Here is a 24,163-nt window from a genome sequence, read left to right on the forward strand (position 1 = left end):
CTGACTGCAGCAAATATCAGCGGCTGCTCCTCTTATTGATATTGTGACCATGGGCAAAACCCACTCCTCGTTGCTGATATTTACCTCTATCGGTCTCAGTGATCAAGCTTGTGAGAACGTGCAAGAACGAGCAGAGTGGCATTACACAGACTTTGTACTTTCTTCTGAAGATGGCGGTCCTGATGGGAAAGCCTCAGCCTGTGGAACTGCACAGTGCTTTATCATTAGCTGTGAGATACAGCCAGAGGGCTGGTGACACCCCAGCTTCACATCGTCCGCCAGCGGCACAGCAGCAGCAGCTAGGGATAATTCTGGTTCCCAGATGACTTAAGGAGGATGCCATGTGAAAGCAACTGACTCACTTCCAAGCTAGAAAAGAGAGAGTGTGTGCTGATATGTTTAGGAACACACAAACATCTAAAAGAAGCTACAATCTCACCACTGCTGCGTAGGCTGTGGTTCACTTAGAATCTAAAATAATGAAAGCAATCAGTAATGCGAGTGTACGATGTGGCTGTAATAATGGGCACTCAGCCAAGATCCTATCCTTAAAAGAGTTTAGAAGCATTACTCCAAATTTATCATCAATTCTTTCCTAAATTTCCACTGTAGGTGCTGTTTAAAGGTAATGTTTTCTATCAACACCTTTGCTACATTTAAGGCCTTTCCTTATTAGCAAAATAGCATAATGCTGCAGGAACATTTCTTCACATAAACTTGTTTTGCGTTTGGGGAGATTTAATTCTCCCCTTGATCCTATGCGTCTGAACTAAATGCTGTGCGAAGAGCATATGCTCAACACTGCCTCATTCAATTCAGAATAGTGGCTAAAATGAAGAGATGAAACAACTTTGCATGCATATACCTGAAGAGCATAAAAGATTAATATCTGAATATGCTTGAGGTTTCTTTAATTCAAAGACCTCTCGGTACACTCTAGTCATGTCTTTCTACTGCTGCTGCAGTAGGTAAGAGTGCTTCTAGTGATTTATTGATTAGTGCTGCAGGAGGCAAGAGAGAGGGCTTTTGCCTTTTGGTTTTTTTAACAGCAGTGATACCAGACAAGTCATCAATCCATTTACTAAAGTGACAGTAATTCCTGTTTCAAGTATTTTCATACATTAATGGAGTGAAAAAAATTAATCAGACCTACACTGGAGGTGATGTTAGTTCTACAAAACTCTGAGTATTTTTAATTTCCTGCCATTTCTCCTCAACTATGGACCAGACAATTGACGGTTTCTGAAACAAAACGGTTGGATGCTGCCCCCTTGTGAGCCAGGCCCTTGCTCCGGAGACAGCTGAACCATGACTGCCTAGAACTGTTTTCTGTCGCCAGCTCCTTCTCCCCAAGAAAAAGCGGCTGATTCTTTGTCCAAAACGCTCATTTGGCTATGGTGGTGTTTATCACATACGACCCACTACATACAGCAGCAGGCAGGGTCACTACTGTGCTTCAGTAAAGGCCAATAGCGAGCACTTCTGAACGAGAAAGACTTTGTTCCCTGTTATTGTTTTAATCAATGCCTACTTTGAGGCCTTTTACCTTAGGCTGCCAGAACACATTACATGCATTAATAACTCACAACTCCCATCTGAAGTAGGTCAGCAGCATCGCCCTTGTTTAATCAACAGCTGGCATGGGGCACAGGGACAGAAAACGCTGCCGCAGGCTGTGAAGCATCGGAGGTGCTCCGTCAGGTCGTCCTGTGCAGACATCTGTACCACCACAGTTAAACCATGTGTTAAAGCTGTTCGCGCTGGTCTAGTTCACTGACCTGTGTAGCACGGGCCCAGCCCCGCCATTTTGGTTGAGGAAGCCCTCTTCTCTCAGACCTGAGTCCCTAGCGCCTGCTCTCAATGCTGAATATACCTTAGCCACAGGATCCTGAAACAACACCGTGCATTGCATGTAATACCTCGTGGAAGGGAGAGGCTTTACTCAAACCACCTTCTCAGAGGTTTTGAATTTTCAGCCTGGGCGCTGCACCTGAGGAAGGGGCTGTGACAGCCCACCTCTCACCGTGTCTGTTACAAAGGGGGGTGCGGTTTCAGAGGGGAAAAAACAGGGCTCTGAATGTCGGTGAAGGTTCTGGGTAGTCGTCGTGTTCCTCTTCTTTCCCAAAACGCCTTCCCGGAACCCCTTTTGCAGCAGCATCTCGGGGGGAAGCCAGTCAAGCAAAGCGAGGGGTTTTTTCCCTTCCAATACGTCTGATTTTAACGCAAACGCGCTTCTCTAACGCCAGAGTCTGTGCCCGCCTTCTAAAAAGGCCTCGCGCGGCTCCGCAGCGGCAGCTCCGGGCGCAGGGCGAGCGCTCTCTCCGGGAGGGAGGCGGCCGCCTCCCCTCAGGTCTGCGCAGGGCGGGCGTCGTGCTCGCACCCGCGACGCGGCGGCCCGCGCGGCGATCGCCGCCCCTCGCCGCCCTCACCGACCCGGCGTCGCCGCCCTCCGCTCAGGCGCTGCTCAGCCACCTCGCAGGGGTCCTGGCGCGGCGCGGAGGCCCTTTGCCGTACGGCATGGCGGCGCTGTGGCGGAGGCGGGAGCGTCTCCTGGGAGTGTCGGGGCTGTGCCGTACGGTACGAGTCCTCTCAGGTACGGGGTGCCCGCTGGGCTCGGGCCTGGCAGAGGCCGCCCCTCCGCCTCTCCTCGTGGGAAGCGGGCTGCCCTCTCCTCCTGACGCCGAGAGCGCCTGGGGAGGGTTCCCCGAGCCCTTCCCACCAGCCGCGCGGCGGGGAGAGGCCCGCGGGCGCCTTACCTAAGCGACCGCTGCGGGGACCGGAGGCTGCCCGCCCCCCCCCGGAGGCGCCGCTCTTCTCCCTCAGCGGCCGAGGCGGGGAGGGTGGCGGGCTGCCTCCATCCGTAACGGCTTTCAGAGCCACCCCTGCCCCAGTGCCTCTCTCGGAGCCCGTCCCTCGGCCCCTGAGTTGCTGAGGGAGTCCCCGGGCCGCGGGTGGCTGCGAAGTGGGCAAGGCCTCCTGCACCCCTGCGGTGCGGCTTTCTGGAGAGGTACCGGGGCGGCCCGAGAGGCCAGCCAAGCCTTTCCTCTAGGCTTAACTCCAACGACCGGGGTTTATCAGCCTTCCCAGTCTGACTGCCCACTCTGAACTGCTGAGAGAAGTCCCCCACCCCTGTGGTGGCACAGCTGGTGTGGGGATGCTGCAGGCCTCGGCTGTCCTCCCTGAACCGCTGGCAGCTCTCTGAAAGCAGGGGTTGCCCTGATGCCCTTGCTAAGAAACGAGTTATTGCTCACCTGTGGGCTTCTGCCACTTCAAAACTGCTCTGGGAGACCGGGCTGATCTGTGGGGAGGCTGAGGTGGCAGAAGGGGCTAGCTTCCCTCTGACTGCCCCCCCACACTCCTGCAAGCCTTACATTGCAGCTGAAGCTTTGCGAGTCTGATAAGGTGACCCTGCTGAAAAAATCTATGTATAGAGCTTGCTGCTGTAATGCAGAGACAGAAGTCCCATACTAGATCCCAGTTGCAACTGTCTAATCATGCAGAAGGGGCTCCTTGGGACATAGTGTAAAAATCTAATCCATTTCCTTACTTCTTTTGGATTCCTTTATTCTCTGTATTTCATTCACAAAACCAGACTAGATAGTTTAACAATTTTTGGAGAATGCTTTGGGACAATGAAAAAACACAGTGCTCTAGTAAAGTAAAGAAAACCCAAATTAGCAATCATCAATTGTAAAAAATAGTGTACTTTTTGATACTTACCTTCTTACATACCTCTTCCTCCTTGCCTGTTTCTTTTCCTTCTTTTTTCACGTCCTCTTCACAGGAAAGAATGAGTATGATCTTCTGGTAATTGGTGGAGGGTCTGGAGGTCTTGCTTGTGCAAAACAAGGTTTGTATGTTTAAATAACTAACAAAAGGGGTTTTTTTTCTTAAGTGGTGTTTATGGAAACTAAGAGAAGTGTTACTGATAATGCTAAAGCTTTTTAAGAAACATAGTATACTTCAGTCCCTGCACATTAATCATTAACTCAGCTCTATACAGTTAATCTGCAAATTAATTCACACCCTCAGGTGGGGTGATCTTGTTTGGCTTTCCTGTTAACCTTTTAAAAAATATTTCTTTTTTTGTCATGGGAGGATCTAATAAGCTTTTATTTCACTGTTATTGTAAAATACTGTGAGTCCCTCCATAGATACTGTATTTTTAAAATTATACTGTTTCTTATTTATGTGTTGAAACAACAGTCCCTTCAGACTGTTTCCAAGAACTGTTTAACTGCTGTAGAGAACCTTGCCCCTTTGTAACTCAATGTAACACGCTCAACAGCCCACAGGGTTCTTAAACGTCTCATTTGGGGTCATATTGCATTTTTAGGGTTGGTGGAAGCTGGTGGCTCTAGTCTGGGTTATTAAGTGCCTTCTGGAGAATCTGCTGACTACATAGGCAGCCTGGGTCCCTAGTCTGGCATCTTGAGTTAGACAGTATAAACCACCAGCCGTCATCGCATGTACTCTTAATCTGTACCTGTGCTACTAAAAATGTTTAGGTTTGTGGGTTTCTCCCTCCTCTAAATACCTTGTATTGCTTTTTGTTTAAAGCTGCTCAGTTTGGAAGGAAAGTGGCTGTTTTGGATTATGTGGAACCTTCTCCACAAGGTATGGAAGAGAAATACTAGGATAATATTTGGACATGTGTATAAAACGGTTGCCTAGGTGAGCAGCTTGCTGCAGGTAGCAAAGTGGCCAAAGCCACACTGCCTGCTTTGCTTGTAGTAAAAGTCCTTAAGCCCAGCTTGCTGTACTGCTCATTCTCTCCAATGATGTCCCAGTTCTGCCTGCTTCCCCTGCACATTAAGGTTGTTAGCAGTGCTTGATGCTACCATTTGTAGTAGCCTTTGGACTTAAATATGTGAGAATGTCTCTGTCAAAATGTCATTTACAATTTCTAAAAATTATGAATCGCATCATGTTGAGGCTCTTCATGTACAATATGTAAAATAAGATCTGCAAATGCAAATAAGCAAATGTGAATGGGTAGTAACTGGTGCTCTTCAGAGCTCTGAGAAACATCTTGAGATGGTTTGAATTTTAGAAGAAAAATAGGTAGAGATATTTTTTATCAAAACAAATGAATATAAGCAGAGTTAGAAACTGATCTGTAGGAGATAGTAAACTGTGTGTTGTTTCAGAACTTTTTAACTAATTGCATGAACAATCTAATTCTCTAAGTAACCCAATTGCATTAAGTTGCACTAACCTGATGCATTTACTTTTTTTTTACTTTTTCCAAGGAACCAAATGGGGACTTGGTGGAACTTGTGTGAATGTTGGCTGCATTCCTAAGAAGCTTATGCATCAAGCAGCCCTTTTAGGCAGTGCCCTTAAAGATGCCCAACACTATGGCTGGAATATAGCCCAACCTGTTCATCATACCTGGTGAAGATTATTGCCTATATCCACTCCTATGTGCTGCAAATGCGTAACAACTGTTTCCCAGATGATGTTTATTTGGGTACAGTTGGGGAAGTGAATTTTGCATGAAGCTTTTTAGACTGCTCCTTGTTTAAAACACAAAACTGTATTTACTGGTTTATCAGGGCAGATATTATGTTGATTTGGACTTGATAATTTACTTTCATAACAAAAAGTACTGTAGAACATTCCTAATTTCTAGCAATGGCCTGTATCTTTGAGTTGCATAATCTGAATTTGTAATGTGATGACTTCATGTTCAGTTTCTTGTTTTGTGACAGGTCTGTGATGGCACAAGCTGTTCAGAATTATGTGAAATCCTTGAACTGGGGACACAGAGTGCAACTACAAGACAAGTAAATAAGACTCTGAAGTTTGTCTTTCTTCCCACAGTCGAGGAGCTCTTCTCCTTGTAGAATTGCTGAATTGCCTTTGGAGTTTCTCATTAGAGCTAGTATTTTGAGTTTGTAAGTCCTTTCTTCTCAGGACTGTAAGTGCCCTTGCCAATGTAAGTGATTTCCCCCCCCGTTTTCTTTTCTGGAAAATAGTGGTTGAAAATGACCATACGTGAAAGCTTTCTAACAGTGCAGTGATCAGGGAATGCTCTCTTTAATCTGGAGAGGTTTTGCATTAATACGAAGTAGTCAGGGTTTCTTGAGATAATTTCAAGCTTGTCCACCCAAATTTATATGCCATACGAGCCCACAGATAACACTATACTAGAGCAGCCAATTTTTTTGCTTGCAGTGCAGAAATGGTTCCAAGTTTTTCAGCATGCAGTTCCTTTTATAAAGAAATTATATTAATACATAATTTAACAGGTACTAGTCTCGTGACTCCTGCTGAGTCACTTTTGTATGCTCTCAAATGAGAGCATAGTTATAGATAGTAATAGTAATGCTATGGCTAGTGGAAAATGTATCATTTGTGGAGGTCAGTAACCCGATCGCAAAGCATGTTACAAGGTTAGGTACTCTACTGTATAGGGGAGTTAACTGTGACACAAGAATTAAATTACTTAAATTATGTGACAGAGCTGCAAACAATCCTATTAAATGAGATGCTTTCTTCCTTTTACTTTTCTATGCCTGTTTGCTATCCTTTTTAGCACTTCAGATGTGGAAAAAGTAGCTGGTTGTATTTCATTCCTATTCTTCATTAAGTGTGCATTTATGTTGCTGTTTTCTTCTGTACAGGAAGGTGAAATATTTCAACATGAGAGGGAGTTTTTCTGATCCGCATACAATCCGTGGTTTAACAAAAGCAGGTAAAGAGGTGAGCTGCTGTGCTGATTTCTGCAGTATCATTCACTTCAAACATTTCAGGTCTTCATGTGCTGGTTTTCAGGTCAACTGTGAGCTAGATTGTACTTTTGCAAATTGCTTTAGGTATCCAGTGTCGTTTTGGTGAGGGAGATTTGCATTTTCCACCTAGAGAAGGCATTTATGAACTTGACTGTTGTCTACTGAGTCACCAGCCTCTAATGTGTCAGATGCCGTTACTTTTTCTTTGCAGATGGAAATGCTGAGACAAAAGATTTTTATTTTTTTTTAATTTTTTTTTTTTGTCAGAGTCATACTGCTTTGATAGATGCTTACAGAGATGTAAAGAGGACCAACATCTCCTTATTGCTCTGGGCATTAGATCAGTCTGAGATGTTTTCCTCCTTCAGATAAATTGTAAGGGTGCTTAGCTTTCTAATACAAAATTGTGTGTGGGAGGCAATTATACTGAATGCACAGCTTTGAGCAACTGGGTCATGTAACAGAATGGTGGCCATTTCTGCATATTTAACAAGAGACTGAACATGCATTTTTAATACCTTTTTGAGGATAATTATATAATGTTACTGGTTAATATCAGCTTGAGAGAGCAAAAGTTTTTGGGGGTAGATGCCTAGCATTTTCTAAAAACATGCCACTTTTGAGGTAGCTTAACTCCAGACCTTAGAGACAGAATTCACTTGCTGTGATCTCTGTGTATTTTGTCCTAAGCAAAAATTGATTTTAAAAAGCTGCCATTTGTGCACAGCTGTTGCTTCCAAGTAGTCGTCAGACTCTTGTCCAGTATAGGAACAGTTGCAGGCTTAATATTAAAACAAAAACTGATAGAGAATGTGTAGGAGAAACTCCTCCGTGTATCAGTTTCTTTTATCTCCATCCTTTTTTTAATGCATTGCTGATTATTATGTCATATAAATAGCAGATGGTAGTGCCAGCTTTCTCATTTATCACTCATTTGTACATAGATAAAATCTAAAGCCAGATAAAAGGATTTCAAATGCTTGGGTTTGGGTTTTTTTTTGTTTGTTTGTAGACTATTGTTACTGCAGAGAATATTGTCATTGCTACTGGAGGAAGACCAAAATATCCTACGCATGTAAGTTACACTTGCCATCTGACAACTCCAATGGCTTTACTGGTTTTGTTGCAGGTAATAATGAATGTTTGGAGAACAAAGAATGTAAATATAAAGTAACACATGAGAGATTTTTGTACTTGTGTCATGTGAAAAATTGTCTTTTATATAAAGCACAGGCTTTTCAGAAAAACATTTCTGTAGAAAACAATTTGCATCAATTTAGTATGTTGATGTTGCTTAGAGCTGTAGGGTAATTCTGGTTGGAAGGGATCTCTAGAGGTCATCTAGTTCGACATCCTGCTCAAGGAGGTTGGGGTCAGCTATTGAGTCAGCTGTGAGGTCAGATCATGTTGCTGAGGGCTTTTTGCGGTCTGGTTTTGAAAATCTCCAAAGATGGAGACTGGATAATGTATCTGGGCAACCCCAGATATATTCCCCTTGGTCTACTGGCTATACTTCAGCTAATACAACCCAAGCTGCTATTAGCTTTCTTTGCTGCCGGTACTTGCGTTGTAGATTCAAGATCTTACCTGTGTGTTCATAGATTGCAGGTGCACTGGAGTATGGAATCACAAGTGATGATCTATTCTGGTTAAAAGAATCTCCTGGAAAAACGTGAGTTACCTTACCATGGCTTTAACAGATGCTGGCATTCATACTGTTTCTTTATGGGAAGGTGAAAAATGTTTAAAATTGCCTTTTATACACCAATTTTTCTGTCCTTCTGTTTTCCTTCTGAGAATTTATTTTGCTATGTGTCAACATCACACTACTAACCTTTATTAGTACTACAACCTACTAACTAATAGATTTCCCCCCCCTCCCCCACTTATGAAATTCCCTTCTAAAATCAAATTAAATATGAATTTTCACCATCTTAGGTTAAGGTGACTTGTTTGCTCTAGCAATTATACATGGAAGTCACAAGAGGGCAGCATAAACTTAAACGAAGGCTGTACTGTCCCTATTCTTTGCTACGGGTATATGTGAAATTGCTCTTTGATTAGGAAAGAAACTCCAACATAATTTTATGTTCTCTTAAGTGGTGGCAGTTCTGATAACAAAAGAAAATATGATGAGACAATTGGGTTACTTTTGCCTTTTCTTATGCTTTGGGAGCTCTTGTTTAACTGAAATACTAAAAAATTGTTTTTAATGGAAATACTGAAATGCCATAGTCTTTGTTTTTTACAGGACATAGCACAGTAAGAGTCTGAGTCACCATTGTGCTACAGAACAATTTCCTGATGCAAATAATTGTGATAGGAAATGCACATTTGCTAGCATGAAAGTCAGATAATACTATTTTTTTCTTTTCTCTATTGAGCAATTCTAGAAAAAGCAAAGTATATATAAGAAAGAGACTTGAAACTATAATACTGGTGTTTTGAAAGAAAACAGAGCTGCCATTCATGGCTGTGACTTTCTAATATAAAAAATGCACTGTATTAAGCTAAACGTCAAATAGATAAATAAGGCTCCTTGGTACACTTTAAAAAAGAAAGTAAATTTGCTGTTGTTTGTAGTATATCAGTCACCTCTTGAATTTTGAGAGCATGATTTATGTGAGGAAATTGTTTAAAAAAAAACAAAACAAAAACACCAAAACCCCACACAAAAACTAAACATAAGATTTATCCTTGCAAGATTTTTCTGTGAAAATGTGGCTTTCATCCAGTTGCTGCTAATGCAAGTTGTAACAGTGTAATGTGGGAGTCTACTGTTTATATGTTGCATTCCTGAGATTTAGTCAAAATAAGCCTGCAGGGGCTACAGTAGCATTTCTGTGCTTTATCAGGCTGTGTCCTGGCAAATGAAGGAGGGAGTTGTTAAAGGTTTGTTTCTGTCGGATTTGTTTCTATTATAAATATTCCCAAGGTTCAGTTTAACACCTTTTGTTTTTAGTCTGAGCTGTGTTGTACTTATTCTTTCTTTTCTCCCTCTCCAAATGTACATATCTCAACTACAAATTACGTGCCTGGGGGTTACAGAACTGTCAGTCCTGCAGTTATTCATATTTAAAAAAAAAAAAAAAAAAGAAAAAGCAAACCGTTAACCAACTTAAAAGTCCCTTAGATATACAAACATTGTGAAGAAATTCTCGCTACTGAGATTAAGGGTTTTGGCAGAGTGAATTAGAAAAGATGTCTTGCAATATGTTCAGAATGAGTGAGAGATTGAGCAGGTGTGAAGGAGGTTAGGTTCTGCTTTCTTAACTTTTCTATTAGACACTGACAATGCCCAGGAACCCTCTACTTTATAGAAGAAATTGTGAATAATGTGCTGCTGATACTATGAATTAGTGCCAGCTGGCATCTATTTTTCATCTAATGAAAAAGAAGAGTAAACATATGCCCAAATTAGAGATGTTCTCATTCTATTCCCTGTGACTCTCCAGTAGGTATTTCTTTATGGGCAGCATGTGGCTTTTTGCAGCACTTCCCAGGAGCTACATGCTAAAAGAGGGGTGATCATCCATTCACAGATGAATCAAATGCCCTAATGCTGGAAAAAATTGTTTCCCACTGTGTTAAATTTTATGTCAAACATAAAACCCAGACTAGCAGATTTTAATCTCTTTACCTCTGTAAAGGTAACCTGTTCTCTGTACACCTTCAGAAGCTGTATGTTTTTATTGTAGGATAGATAGATGATATCTAGGGTCTTTTGTGAGAAAACATGTGTTGTACTGACTCTGCAATCCCTGGAGCTCACTGAACAGCAGCCCCCACGTCTGCACTTTTTGGAAGTTTAAAAGCATCTCTGTTAGAACTGGGAGATGGTGCAGATTGGTTTAGGGTAAGGTATAGGCCACAAGCTACTCTTTCACCTACTGTTTTGCTCTGCACTCTTAGCATAGGATAGACTGTATGAAGAGCTTTCCAAGTATTGGACTTTGTTTCTCTCTTGCAGTATGGTGGAAGAGTAACTTTCCTACAGATTTGTGGCTAGTCAGTGGCAGGGCCAAAAAGAGAAGCCAAATTTGCTGTCTGCAGAGCTCTATCATGCCTCTAACATTTGTTTTTAGTTGCCATACATGTTCACATGTAAAATATTTTAATTTTCTATGGTGGTTGATGTCCTTCTATGAAACATATTTCTGTGTATGCCAGTCATTTTCCTGGTAACAGAGTGGAGGGGGGATCATTGCTTTGTAAATTTTAGTTAAAATTGATGAATGATACATCCTTATAAAGAGTCTGCAATGCATGCACCACTTCGTGTTAGCCTTCAGTTTGTGTGTGGTTTTGCATGGATTTAAGGGCTTATGTTTATTTCGTGAAGCACCATATTAGCATATACTACTTTGGTCAGGAATCAAGCAAAATGTGGAATATGAAACGGCATGGGACGTGTAGGCCATGGGTTGATATTTCAAATGTGTTCCTTCCTGTGATCTGACTACTTCAAATTTTTACCTGTTCAGAGCATGTTTTGTCAAAATAGTTTTGCTTTGTTGCTTAGAGTTTTTTAATTAATGGAGGCACAGCTGCTGAGGGAAAAGGTCTTTACTTTAATGGATTATTTCCATGCAACTGTTCTCTCTGCTGGCATTGTCATTTGTGTTTCTAAATCTTATCTTCATCAAAACAGTCAAACAAGGTTGGATATGGGTAAAAGAATATGATAAGGTTCTGTGACTTATGCTTATAACGCTTATGCTTCCTTGCTTATCCTCCTAACTTTAAATAACCTATTTAAACTCGGTGATTATGTAAGTTTGTATTTTGAGTTTTTAAAGTAAATTTCTAAAATGTCTACCTTTCCAAAACGCAGTTAGCAAACTACTTCTTCCATACCCCAAAATCCAAAGTTATTTTTTTAACTTCTGAATATGGCAGTATGAGAGAGACCTGCTTTAAAAAAATGCCCAAAATAAACAGAAAAAATGTACCAAATATTCAAGTGGGTTCTGAGTGTTGTGTTTTTGTGGTGTTGTTTTTTGATGAGAAGTTCTTTATAAAGCTTGGGGATGAAAGTTCTTTATAAAGCATGTGTTTCCATAGATGAAAATCATCGTCAGAAAGAGCCTAACATTCTACACTGTTCCCATAGTAACTAGAAATTTTGATCCCTAATGGTGCTTTTTTTCCTAATTCAAAAACTTAACAAAAGACTTTGTTGTAAGTAGAAATATTATGTGGAATGCATCTCCAAACTGTGAGATTTTAACAAGTCCACATAACACGTGAACAGCAAAGGAATGTGAGTGCAGCCTGTCCAGCAGCCGCGTGGCAGTGACTGGCTGGTTGGACCCCCTTTTACCTCCGGAACAGTGACTGAGCATTCTGCCTTTTGTGTACCCAGCAGATGTAGGGAACTGAGGATATGGTCAGAAGAGAGAGGACTGCTGCAGTGTGTAGGGCATCTGGGGACAGGCATGGAAACTGCTGTGCTGGAGAGCTGATACACCTCATCAAAAGTGTTGATGGACAACTTTAGTGATATTCTTGGTTGAAAGGGTGCGAAATATGGGGAGAGATGGGTGCTGGAGTTTTATTTAAGATCTGAAATGGATGTATTTGGTAAATACTAGTCTAGGTAAATCTATTAAACGGATTTTCTATAACTGCGTACACAAACTTATAAAGACAGGGCAAATATTTGGCATTTGGATAAATAAGATGATGAAAAAGCAGGTGGTTATAAATCAATGAAATTTAGCAATTAATAAAATCTTATATTGGGAACTGTAATCTACTTGATAGGAAGATGATGAACTTCAAACATGCTTAACTTCTGATTGTGATTTCTGATTTTTAAGTTTTTTAAAAAATAATAAAAAATATATATTTAGTAATTAAGATACCTCTAGAAATGTTGAGATGTACTTGAGTTCTCACAAGACTGCTGCATGTCTGTATGTTTATATGTTGCCTGCTGTCTCAGAGGCAATGGTGCTGAGAGGCCCTCTAAAGATGAGGCATCAGTAGCAATAGGCACTGGGGGAAAAACCTGTCAGTGTCCACTCCAGATGTTTCCAACCAGGGTACCTCATAGAACACAATTGAAATATTTGTGATGCCTCTTAACCTCGCTAGTTTCTCTGAGTTTTTCATGGCTTTCTTCACTTTGTCTTTCAGAGTATGTGTTTAAATGTCTCTTTACAATATAAAAACAATTCCTTATGTCTTATAAGCCTGTTCTTTTTTTATTCTGTTAATAAAATAAGCCCATATGTTATAGTATTGTCTTTGTTGGAGTTGACAAGCCACGCTCTTTCTTCCCATCTAACAACATCAGATCCACTCCTCAATCCTGTAATTTTGTAACTATACATACTTCAGAAAATAATTTTTTGGTTGTGCAGAAATATGCACATGCTCATTCCACTGCTTTATTCTTTTTTTCTTTTTATGTAACAGGTTGGTTGTTGGAGCCAGCTGTATCCTTTGAAAAAGCTGTGATGATTTATGATTATAAGCGGCATAGCTGTCTTTCCTGTGAAAGCTCAATTTTCAGAATACCTTCACTCATGCCCTGTAGTTGAGTTGGTAATAGAATAGTAATAGCTTTCTGTACAGTAGCATCATGGGAATTAAGGTCAGCTGAGGATAAATTCTCAGGATCTTAAAAACAATGTTATCTATGAGGAAAATATTCTAAGGCTTTGGAGTTTTGTTCTATGCAACAAAAGCAAGCTAAAGATGTTGTCTGTGTGAGGAGAACTTGATATCTCTAGGTCAAAAGCACGCTTGTATACTACCCTTTTATATTGCATTTATATGAAAATATTGTTTATATTTCCTTAACTGATGCTTTACCAGATGTTTCACTTGAGTGTGCTGGATTTCTAACAGGCATTGGATTGGACACTACAGTCATGATGAGAAGTATCCCGCTTCGTGGGTTTGATCAGGTGAGTACGGAATATCTTACATCTCCTTATATATCAAATGTATTAAAAAGTATATTTGATTATTTTTGTTGCCTAAAGAAAAAGTGTCGTTGGCTTCTCCAAACATTTCCTAGTATGTGCTTTCTGAAGAGAAACTAGATAAATATTAGCTCTCGTATTCCTATCATATCTCTTGATACTGTACTCAGAAAAGTGAATCTTTTTTTTTCCTCCTGCTTAACTGAAAACAAGATTGAAAAGGTTGGGAAGCAGGGGAGGGATTTATGCCACCGCTAAAAACATTAGACAATCTCTTTAAAATAATCCTGAATTTCTAGGAGTTACAGATAATGATTTTAAAAATAAATTATTGGACTTAACATGAAGTAGTTCAATGTGGAGTTCATTATGATGAATATAAATAAATCATGAAGCTGAAAGTTTGTAATGACATAGCAATTGGAAATCTTGACCTTACCACTTTCAAAACAGTGGCAGTTATAACTAGGTAAAAAAAAATATAGTGATTTCAGTGGAACTATCAACCCCAAGCTGGAGAAAATTAAAAGCAAAAACTGTCAGGCAGGGAAATCTAAAGAGAAAAAACTGTGTTTCAAAATTGAGAAAGATTTTGAGGAGTTTTATTTAAAAGTATAAGTGGTCATGATTGTGCTGACAAAACAGAAAACAGTTTTGGCCAGAAACCCATTCCTGTATGAAGAGAATAAAAGCAATTAGAAATAACAACGAGAAAAGACAACAACAACAAAAAAAGGTTTTATATAGGATTTGTGTAAAAAGTATAACTGCTTAAAGAAGCAATAGAAGGTACTATAGCAGGTTTAGGTTAAAGACAAGTTATTGGATCCAGTAAAGGTGTTACTTGAATGTGAGTTTGTAGGCTCTGTTCTACAGGTTAGATGATCTCTTTGATGGCCTGATAGTCCTTTTGGTCCCTAGATCTGTAGGGAGAGTATGTCAAAGGTGATTGTGAATCTTCTGTCCCTTCAAGATTTGATGCTAACACTACTTTGAAGGAAAAGTTTCTGCAGCATTCTTAAAATAGTGAGAGAGTTCTGGGTTTTCACTCACATGTGCAGTGAACTTTTTCTTTGAAATTTCCAACAAATTTTTTCCTGGGCAAATAACTTCGGAAAATGTCAGCCTTAAGAACCAAGACTGTGTCGTGTTAATCACTTGAAAACAGTGTTTTCAGAATGGGAATGAATGCCCGTTAACTTAATTATTCCTGGTTTCATGAATTAGGATTTTTTTTTTAATGCTTAATTGCAATAGTGTAAAACATTTACAGGCCAAAGTTGATGAAAGAGTGATAGAACTATGGGCTTGTTTTTAAGAACTTCTTTGCACACACAGTGTGTAGGAAAATTATTTTCATGTGTTTTTGAGGAGGGAGTATTGCTGTTAGAAGCAGCAGTGACAAGTACCACTGCAGGTAGTGACAGCTCCTGGTCGCATGCCAGCCAGTCCCACTTTGAAGTGGCTTCCTTAAAACTAGTGGTATGTGTACCAGAGTTTGCAAAACATTGTATAAGAATGTGCCTTGGGATTTGCACTCATCATTGAAGAAATCTACACCTGTAACAGCATGAGATCTGAGCGAGCAGGGAATAGTGTTAAGAGAGTGTGTGTGTGTGGCACTTCGTATAACACTTACAGTAGGGCTTTCTCTGAGAACTTGATCCTTTGTAGGCAGGAAGAGCACTATGGACATTTCAAAGTTAAGAAAGTATTAATAGAGATAAAATAGTCATGTTCAGTCTGTAGCCACGCTGAGTCTGATGGAAACTGGTTAGTAAGCTATCATGTTTCCGAAGAGATATAACCCTGCTGTTGCCTTCATATTAGTTAATATTAACTTGGGAAATAAAGTTTTGTAAGCCGAGAGCTTGCATGTAGTTGTTCCGTGTGAGTGGTTTTGTGATAATATCCTTTAAGTAATAAACATATTCTTTGGCAAAGTGCAACCAGAATTACTGCAGTCAAGAGCAATGACATCTTTGGATAAACCTGTCAATGCAACGCTTTACTACTTGACTGTGGTGTGGCATTATTTCAAACAGGCTCTTAGGACAAAAGCATTATTTCCTTTTTGTAGTAGAACTTTCCAGGAAACCTTAGTGATTCATAGTCATTGCAGAGAAATGACAGGTGTCATGGCAAAGGGAAATATTTTTCTTCCTTAGCTTTATGAAAGTATTTAATTCTCATCAAGCTGCCAGAAAATGGTAATTATGGTAATGTTAAATTGAGTATGCTCTAGATGCTATTTTTGTATAAGCATCACATGATTTAAAAGTAACCATTTTATTCATATACTATTTTACTTTTTTGAAAATAATTTGAATATTCAGATGTAGGTGCCTCTTGGAATGGAGTTGCAGGTCATAGTGGCTCAATATATTATCATGTGTTGACAATGCACAGTAACTAAGTGACAAAGAATGTTTGAAATGCACAGTGTATTTACTGGATTTTTCATGAAGACAGCTGAAGGAGCGTTTTACATTAAAAAGGTCATATATCTAAGAATAATTTTTTTTTTTCCCCTTCTCAACAGCAAATGGCATCTTTAGTAACTGAGCACATGGAATCTTACGGCACAAAATTTTTAAAGAGATGCTTTCCAACCAAAGTTGAAAAATTGGACAGTAACAAATTGCAAGTCACCTGGAAAAATACTGATCTGGGCACAGAAGAAACTGATTCCTTTGACACAGTGATGTGGGCAGTAGGTAAACTTGGTTATCTTAACATCTATTTGCAATGCTTTCCATTCTGAAAATGAAGTCCCCTCATCATGTTGTAAGGGGCCAAACAGCCTCCTCCTTTTTGTTTATATTAAATATTTAGTGACCTAAACATTTATAGGTTTTTTAAATTCTTTTCTTGCATGCCTGACTTGTTCACTTACAGTCTAAAAGCACATTAAACTTACAGTGAATGGAAGAAATCCGTGGTAACTACTTTTGCATGAGCTGCAATAAATGGGAGATCATTTAGTCTTCCTCACATTTACTAGAGGGTGAGAGCATGAATTCCAGCGACCTCTGTGGTGCAGGTGGTGTTCTCTAAGTCCATACTCTTGACTTATTCATGAAGCTATTCACTACAGGTTCCTATTTATCCTGCTCAAGAGGCTACCATTTCTTCTAGGAATTTTTCTAAACTGTGCTGCTTAAGTTTGTTACTGCAGCCATCATTCAATTCGGAGAAAGAGGAGGAATTGTCCCTAAAAATCTGAGCTCATTGCAGGGAACCTTGGAACTTTAGAGCTTTTTGAAATCTGTTTAGGAACTTTCACATATCTCAGACCCCTTGGAACTGACATATGATGCCTAAGTCAGAGTAAGTCAGTTTAAAAGAATTTTGTGACAAATGGCTATGAGCATAATCACCAGAAATGGGAATTAAATCTGGTTTTTGCCTCCTTTGAGTCAAATGTTACTTCTTGTAAGGATTAACACACTAAATGATGTATGGTACAAGGCTCCAGCCCACAGGAACGAAAATACTCTTTCTGCGTTGCCTCCCCAAGCTGCTCGTTTGTTGCTGTTACGAGTTGGCCCTCAGTTGCTGTATTGGTTCAGAGGGACTGCATGCCCACCAGAATAGACCTCTTGTCTTCTGTGCTTATAAAGCTTTGTGAATATCTGGAATTCTAAATAAATAATGGACGGCTAAAGGTAATAGTGATATTTGGCAAGCAGGTGATATCTGGCGAACAAAGTAAATAGGCTTAAACTTACTGCCCAAGAAATCTGTTTTGATGCAGAGGAACAATCAGTTTTACTAGCAGCTTTAGCAATTCCTTTAACTACTTCATTTTTATGCTATTCCTTTTATCCGACACTACTGTTTTAGAGTAGTGGGGAAGCGTTACTCTTTCATTTGTTGATAACAGATAAAGTTAAATTATTGTGGTTGTACAATAGATCCATTACAGGAAACAGGAACAGATCATTTACAGCATTTTGTGTTTTGCCCAGTCGACTAAATCTGTTGTCCTGTTGTTCCTTTCCCCTGGTTAAGTCAGCTTTATATCTTCCTAATACCCCAAACAGAGAGCAGGTTGTGTGTTGTGACAAACATTTTCTTTCACTTCCTGTGATTGCTGTTCTCTTGGAAGTGTAATGGGTTTCTATAAATTGTGGAAGCAGCCTATAATAATGGATTATGCTCACCAGAACCAATCAAAGACACTAGTGCTTGCCAAGAGCAAAAAAGGTCATGCTATCTGGAGATGTGACAATCCTGAAAACTGTAGAATAATATTCATGAGGTGAGATGAAAATGTTTCCAAAAAGTGGGTTTCTAAATGCCATATTTGATTTTTCTCAAGCTTTCTGGTAAAAGTACACTGAGGTGGAGTCATACCTGTGAAATGTCAAGTCAATTTGTTTACTTTTGTCAAAGATGGAAAAAAGAGCTATTACATTGAAATAATATGAAAAAAACCTTAGTTTGGTGTTAATTATAATGGAATAAGGTTGCATGATGTACTATTGCAATTCAGTTGTAATGTGACTCCACTATTTTGATACAGAGGAACTACATGTATTATAATTTTTGTCATAGATTTGAGTTACAATCCATATTTAGAAACTGCAAAATGAACGGTTTGAGGGTTTGGGGTTTTTGTGTTGACTTTTTTTTTTTAGTGTTCAAATTGGCACTCCACCCTTAAGGATTAAACACATTAACAGTTAAAGCTGGTTAATTGATGTGCAGTCGGTATGATTCATTGTTTTGCTCTGTATCAACACACCCACACCAGGTGTCTCAGATAATAGGCTGGGAAACATGGTAGTGTTGAGGATTTCCTGTCTGCAGATGTGCCAGCTACAATATTGATTGAAGAAAGTCAGCTTGTAGAGTTAGTTAAAAAGCAGCTGCTATTGTTAACTAATTGTAGCCTGAATTATAGTAAATATTTCCTTAATTTTTGTAAGCACATAGTGGAATTTTAGTAGGATTTTATGAATAATGTTAGAAGTATTTACTGACAGCAGGACATAGTTTGAGTTTGGTAAGCTACAGTATTTTCTCTTAATGTAGGCCCTTTGAAAAAAATTGACATTGTGTTTCTATGAAGAGTTTTGTTTATCTTTTGGAATGTGTAATTTTCTGCTTGTATGGATAAACCAGTAAAAGCAGGCCCAATGCTCTCTTTGCTTTTCCAGCAGCTTTTTTGAACCAGTCAAAATAGTTGAGGCAAAAAAAGTATCATTTTGATACCTTTTAATGTAACTTAAGGATTTCAATCCAAAGCTTTTGTAGGTAACTGTTATGGGCCTGTGTTACCTTGCTGAGTGACTATACTGTTATATTCCAGATCAGTGAAACAGCTATTTCTTGACCTTTATTTGATTCTGCCTGTCTAGTCCTGTAATGTCCTTCTGTCATTTACTAGTGCTCTGTCTTCTGCTTTTGTGACAATTCTCCTGAAACGATAAGCTTTTGAGATTTTTTTTCATTCAATATGGAACCAATAAACTTTTAATATTATGTAGTATTCCCCCTGCCCTTAAGGACACAAAAACAATTTGTATGTTAGGTGCCTAGTATACCTGAGCTACAAAGCAATGGTAAGTGTGTGCATGTACAGATTGAACATAGGGTCTTCATCCAGAGAAAAGGGTAGAGATCGACACCTTTATAAACAAATGCAACTGCTGAGCTGCAGGGCAAAGTTGCAGGAGCTCAAGCTTTGTGGAGTGGGTTTATTTCAGCTATTGGAGGACTGAAACCTGAGGATTGGATGCTGCAGTTGCAACACATCTAATACATAAAAGGAATTGGTGAGTAGTATTTCCATTTGAATTTGCAATAGATGGCAAAAGATCACTGCTGTAACTGGAATTTGATTATTCACAAAGTCCTTAAAAAGACACTGAGTTACTACATACCTAATGGGGTCTTACTGTGTTGAGGAGCAATACTGAATTGATGATTAAACTAAGCAGGTGTTGACAAAATATCCTGGAATTAGTTGACAGAGAAAGTGAGGTAGTGTGCTAGTAAAATGTTAACAGAAAGAGCAATGACCAGCAGCAGATTTTAAGTTTAGCTTTACAAAAAGAGTCTTCTCCCTGATGAGAGCAGTGGAACAACCATTCTCAAGTTCCTTTGCATTCATAAGCTTAGAGGAAAGCCACTGTGTCTTTGAAATAATATCTTAATTGCTATAAAAAGGAATTATAGCTTTAGCTCAGTGTAAAGCTGAACAGGTCTCAGGTGTTGCACATCATGTGCTATCAAGCATATTGTCCTTTGTGTCAGACTGGATGTTTGGCAGATTTTTTTGTAGTGCAGTAAAATAAGATCCTCGCTGTTCAATATCAAGAAAGGGTTAAGTACATAACTTTTCTTTTTATAGTAGTTTTCTTCAAGTCTTACAACCAAATCAGTTTGCATTAACTAAGAAAACAGAAATTTTGTTTGGAGATTTTTTTTGAAAAGTCCCACATGGTAAAATATTGCTGTGATCTCCTGTGAGCATATCTCTGCCAGCCCCTGTAGAAAAGGGGATGGGCTTTAGATTCGTTTTGCAAACAAAATCTTGCCATCCAGTTTTTAACCTTTGAACTATTCAGTGAAAAATAATGCATCTTGGTTGATCTCAGAAAACTGTTAGTGCTAATGTGATGTGGTTTGCTGAGGCTCTGGGTCTTTGTTCTGAACTTCCCGTGTCTCTTTCTCATTAATTTTAATTCATTATTGTCTTGGTAAGATGTGGTTTTTGCAGTCCTAATGAAAATTATCATTCCCATTACATCAGTGCTTTTAGTTTTTTTCCCAATATCTAGTTTTATTGACATTCAGTCAGACTTTATTCAACAGGGCTATTTTTAATGTGCTAGTAATTTGTTTGCATTGAAAGAGGCCTGGATGGTACTTTTTCCTCCTTAGTTTAACCCACCCATAAACCTTGAGTGTAACTCTTATTTTATGCTACTTATTTTACCAGCTAGTAACTACAAAAATCACTTCTTCATGTTGAGGAAGAGTTAGATGCTAGGCTATGCCTCTAACCTGCGAGAGAACATTTTGGATTCAGAACTATAAGGTGCTGTTTGAGCTGATAGGTGATGGCTAGCCTTTACCTGAATGGTGGTATAAAAAAATTTTTTAAATGGTGGAAAACGTTCCACAGTAATTTTGTGAAACCAGTATAATTACTGTGACATTTTCTACAGAATACAGGTTCTGTTCACCCATGAGTGTCTAGAAGATTGAAGCCAATGACCTCACTTGGGAATGGTGGTTGGGTACTGGTTTTTGAGACTGCAGAGCCATCCTTTAAGGGTGTACAAAACCTTGGGTTAAAGCAAGCTTAGTGTGGGAGAATTAATGTGAAGGTGAACTGTAGCTTTCTTCTCAGAAAATGTTTCCAGCCCACTTTACCTCGTACAGGACCTTGAGAACAAAACAAATAGAATTGTTAGAAGTCTGTCCCATGCTGTAAGGTTTTCATTTGGTTGCATGTCACTTGGAGTTGCTTTTTTTGTTGTTGTTTTTTGGGTAGGACCAAAGCAACATGTCTCCAGACGCAGGTAATTTCAGATGTGCAGGGGATGGTGATGCCTGGGTGTTTACTGATTGCACCGTGGCTGCCACAGGCTTTCTGCTGAGGTGACTCCTCTGTGTAATAAGTATTACTAGTCAATGCTACAAGAAATAGTACAGCTTAGCAGACTTGGCAAAGAACCAGTTACTTCCCTAGCACTGACTAAGAGTCAGATTTTTTTCAAATTGTGGCAGGCATGCTGAAAGTTTATCAGTAATGAATGAAATGTTCAAAAACATCATTGTAAAATTGGTGTGTGCTGCAATCAATGTGGTAAGGGTTCTAGACTTTTTTTTTACCTTAGTTAATCTTACTGTAGTCAATATTTTCTTGTAATCTGAACATTAGTTACACTGAATTGGTCTTTATTAGTCATAATGGCTGGCTATGTTTTAGTGAATGCCTTGTGGGTTTTGAGGAGGGATTTGAAGGAGGAAAGGGTAATGGTCTTGAAAGTAATCTGAGGAGTGTGTCAGGCACCCAGAACAAGATGAGAGAGTACCAAGACTGGGAACACAGACGAGATTTTGATTAAGGTCAAACTGAGGTCGGGTTGGGTAAAGTTATGAAGTGATGTGTCAAAATGCCAATGTATAGGGAAGAAGTGGAGAAGACTATTGGGCCTAAGTTTTATGCCAGAAGAACCATCCTGTCACCCTGCAGTATCCTCACAGTGGCCATCTGCAGTATCATGCTTGATAATAAAATGCTCGGCGGGCTGTAGTTTGGGTTGGGGGGCAAACAGACATTCCAGCTTGTGTTGTCTAAGAAACTGCAGAATACCCATTATAAAATTCTGCTGTCAGCTGCACCTTTATCACCCTGGGAAATCTTACTGTATGCAAGAGTATGCTGTCACTCATTTACTGCTGCTACTTACTTGACTATGCATGTTCCTATGGTTTCTTCTCAGTTTAGCTGCTTCAGTCTCCACCATTGAAGGTCCTGCACCTGAAGGTCACAGAAGCCTGATACTGCTTTCCCCTTATTGTGTGTGCAAGTGTGATTACCTGAGTCCCTCAGCAGATGATGAGACGGAAATGCCACATCACAATATAACCAGCCTAGCATGTACCCAAGATGGGTGCTTTAACCAGTCTCTTGTCACTCTCTGTAGCTAAGCTGGCTGGCAGCCCCCTTAGGAAGCCATGTTGTTAGATTTCACAAAAACAGATCAAAAGGCTGTTTTTTCTTTTAAAGTTAAAAGTGAATGGGGGCAGGCCCTGAAAGCAGGGATCTGTGTGGTTTTCACAGCTATGTGGTTATTGTATGGGTCTGTTAAAGATGAGATTATGATGTGGTATTAAAAGTGCAGGAGGCAGGTAACCTTTTTAAGGATCAGGCTTGAATTGGCACCTTTCTTCTAGATGTCTGGCATAGTATCTTGCTGTTTTGAATAAAAGCTAAATCTAGTCTCGTGTCTTATACAATCATACACTCCTTGTTCTGTGGCAGTTTCAGGGCAGTGGACATCTTCAAACTAAAAGCACATGTGCTGGCTTTAGGGGGAAGGAGAGGCAGGGTGGCCATCTCTGTGTTGCGTGCCTGGTAGGATTTGGTATAGTTTTGTATTGCCCTCTGGATCTTAGAAATAAGCTGTAAACTCATGCTTTCTTTCATGTAAAAAACTTAGGAGTTATGGGTATGAAACAAATGTCCTTCTGATCCAATACTCCTGAGAAATGGTGAGAACTGATTCTATAATACACATAAGTGAATGTTGCGAAATATCAGAATTTCCCGAATTTGACATTAAAACTTACCAAGACACATTGGATAATCATGAACCTAAGCTACTGAATTTGAGGTGAAGCAAGATCAGTAAGTGTAATTCTGGCATATGGAGGTGAGCCAGCATGGTGCTAAAGGCCAATAAAGCTTCAGTTCTGTTTTTTAAAGTTTTGGTTTTGCTTTCAGAAATAATATTTAGGCAGTAAAGTTGAGAGAGAAATTTCACTATGAGTAGCAACACTTTTTTTTTTATAACTCTTAGCTATTAATACCAAGCTGTACACATGTTAAAATAGACTGGAATCGAAAGGTTAAGTGTTATCCTGCAGACTTGATAAACTGAGCTGTTGTTGTCACAGGTCTTTAAATGACTATTGACAGTTTTTCTTTTTTTTTCCTCTTTCAGTGCCTGCCATTGCGTGCTAAGCTTTCTCTTGGCTCTGCCTGGCAGGAAAAAGGGGAAACTAGAAAACCCCATTAGTTGTCCATTTGCAGAATATCCAGGCTTTACTCTCAATACACAAAGAAATACAACGGTAGGAAGTTGTTTCACATCCGAGCCAAGATAAGGTCCTGGAGGTTTATTATTTTTGTTGCCTGATAGCATCAGGACTGGGGAGCAGGGGCAGAGAAGGAACAGCAGATCAACATCCCATGGGGACAACAGAAGGGAAGACAGACAGATAGCCAAGTGCCGACAGCTTCAGTCAGTACTCCCAGAGGAAGTGTTGGTTTCACCAGATGAAATTAATACACAGAAGTCTTTACAGAGGCATTCAGATGTGACATTGTTTGGGGGGCCTGGCTATATGGCAGATGTATAAAGCAGTGAATCGTGTTTACATATAATTAGGTCTGTATTGACAAGCCAGGTTTTCCTTTTGTTTAATAATTTCCTACATTAACATCAAAGAGCTTGTTTTTGTAATGAAAACACATTTCCCTTTTCATTTTGTTTTGCTATAGCTCTGTATTAACATCAAACACAAAATCATGACTCACGCAAAGGAGACCTATATATGTAGAGGTAGATATATCCATATTCATTTATAGCCTTTAAAAATGGATGCAATGTCATAAAATTTCCGTCATTTGGATATATTCGAGTAATCTTTTCCTATGTGATTCTGTGTGTCCCTACAAATTTGGGGAGTACCTGATAATTTCACTATACTTATTAACCTTCAAATACATTTGAAAAATTGGAT

At 39.6% G+C, this 24,163-nt stretch overlaps 1 protein-coding gene across 3 annotated transcripts in view; it reads left to right on the forward strand.

Annotated features, from left to right (window-relative positions):
- Positions 1-2,286: 2,286 nt before the first annotated feature.
- Positions 2,287-24,163, forward strand: part of TXNRD2 (thioredoxin reductase 2) — a 37,121-nt gene continuing 15,244 nt past the window's right edge. The window contains exons 1-11 of one of the 3 annotated variants that reach the window (XM_072879717.1): positions 2,287-2,577; positions 3,785-3,850; positions 4,561-4,617; positions 5,253-5,397; positions 5,715-5,789; positions 6,630-6,708; positions 7,750-7,812; positions 8,339-8,409; positions 13,161-13,180; positions 13,563-13,654; positions 16,215-16,389. In XM_072879717.1, the coding sequence (XP_072735818.1) occupies positions 5,312-5,397; positions 5,715-5,789; positions 6,630-6,708; positions 7,750-7,812; positions 8,339-8,409; positions 13,161-13,180; positions 13,563-13,654; positions 16,215-16,389 (661 nt within the window). In that variant the 5' untranslated portion in view covers positions 2,287-2,577; positions 3,785-3,850; positions 4,561-4,617; positions 5,253-5,311. Of the gene's footprint in view, positions 2,594-3,784; positions 3,851-4,560; positions 4,618-5,252; positions 5,398-5,714; positions 5,790-6,629; positions 6,709-7,749; positions 7,813-8,338; positions 8,410-13,160; positions 13,181-13,562; positions 13,655-16,214; positions 16,390-24,163 lie in introns of all 3 variants that reach the window. The other 2 variants (XR_012045203.1, XM_072879716.1) reach the window with 2 other exon arrangements.

The sequence above is a fragment of the Ciconia boyciana genome, chromosome 15 (genome assembly GCF_034638445.1).
Source record: "Ciconia boyciana chromosome 15, ASM3463844v1, whole genome shotgun sequence".
In the NCBI taxonomy this organism is placed as follows: domain Eukaryota; kingdom Metazoa; phylum Chordata; class Aves; order Ciconiiformes; family Ciconiidae; genus Ciconia; species Ciconia boyciana.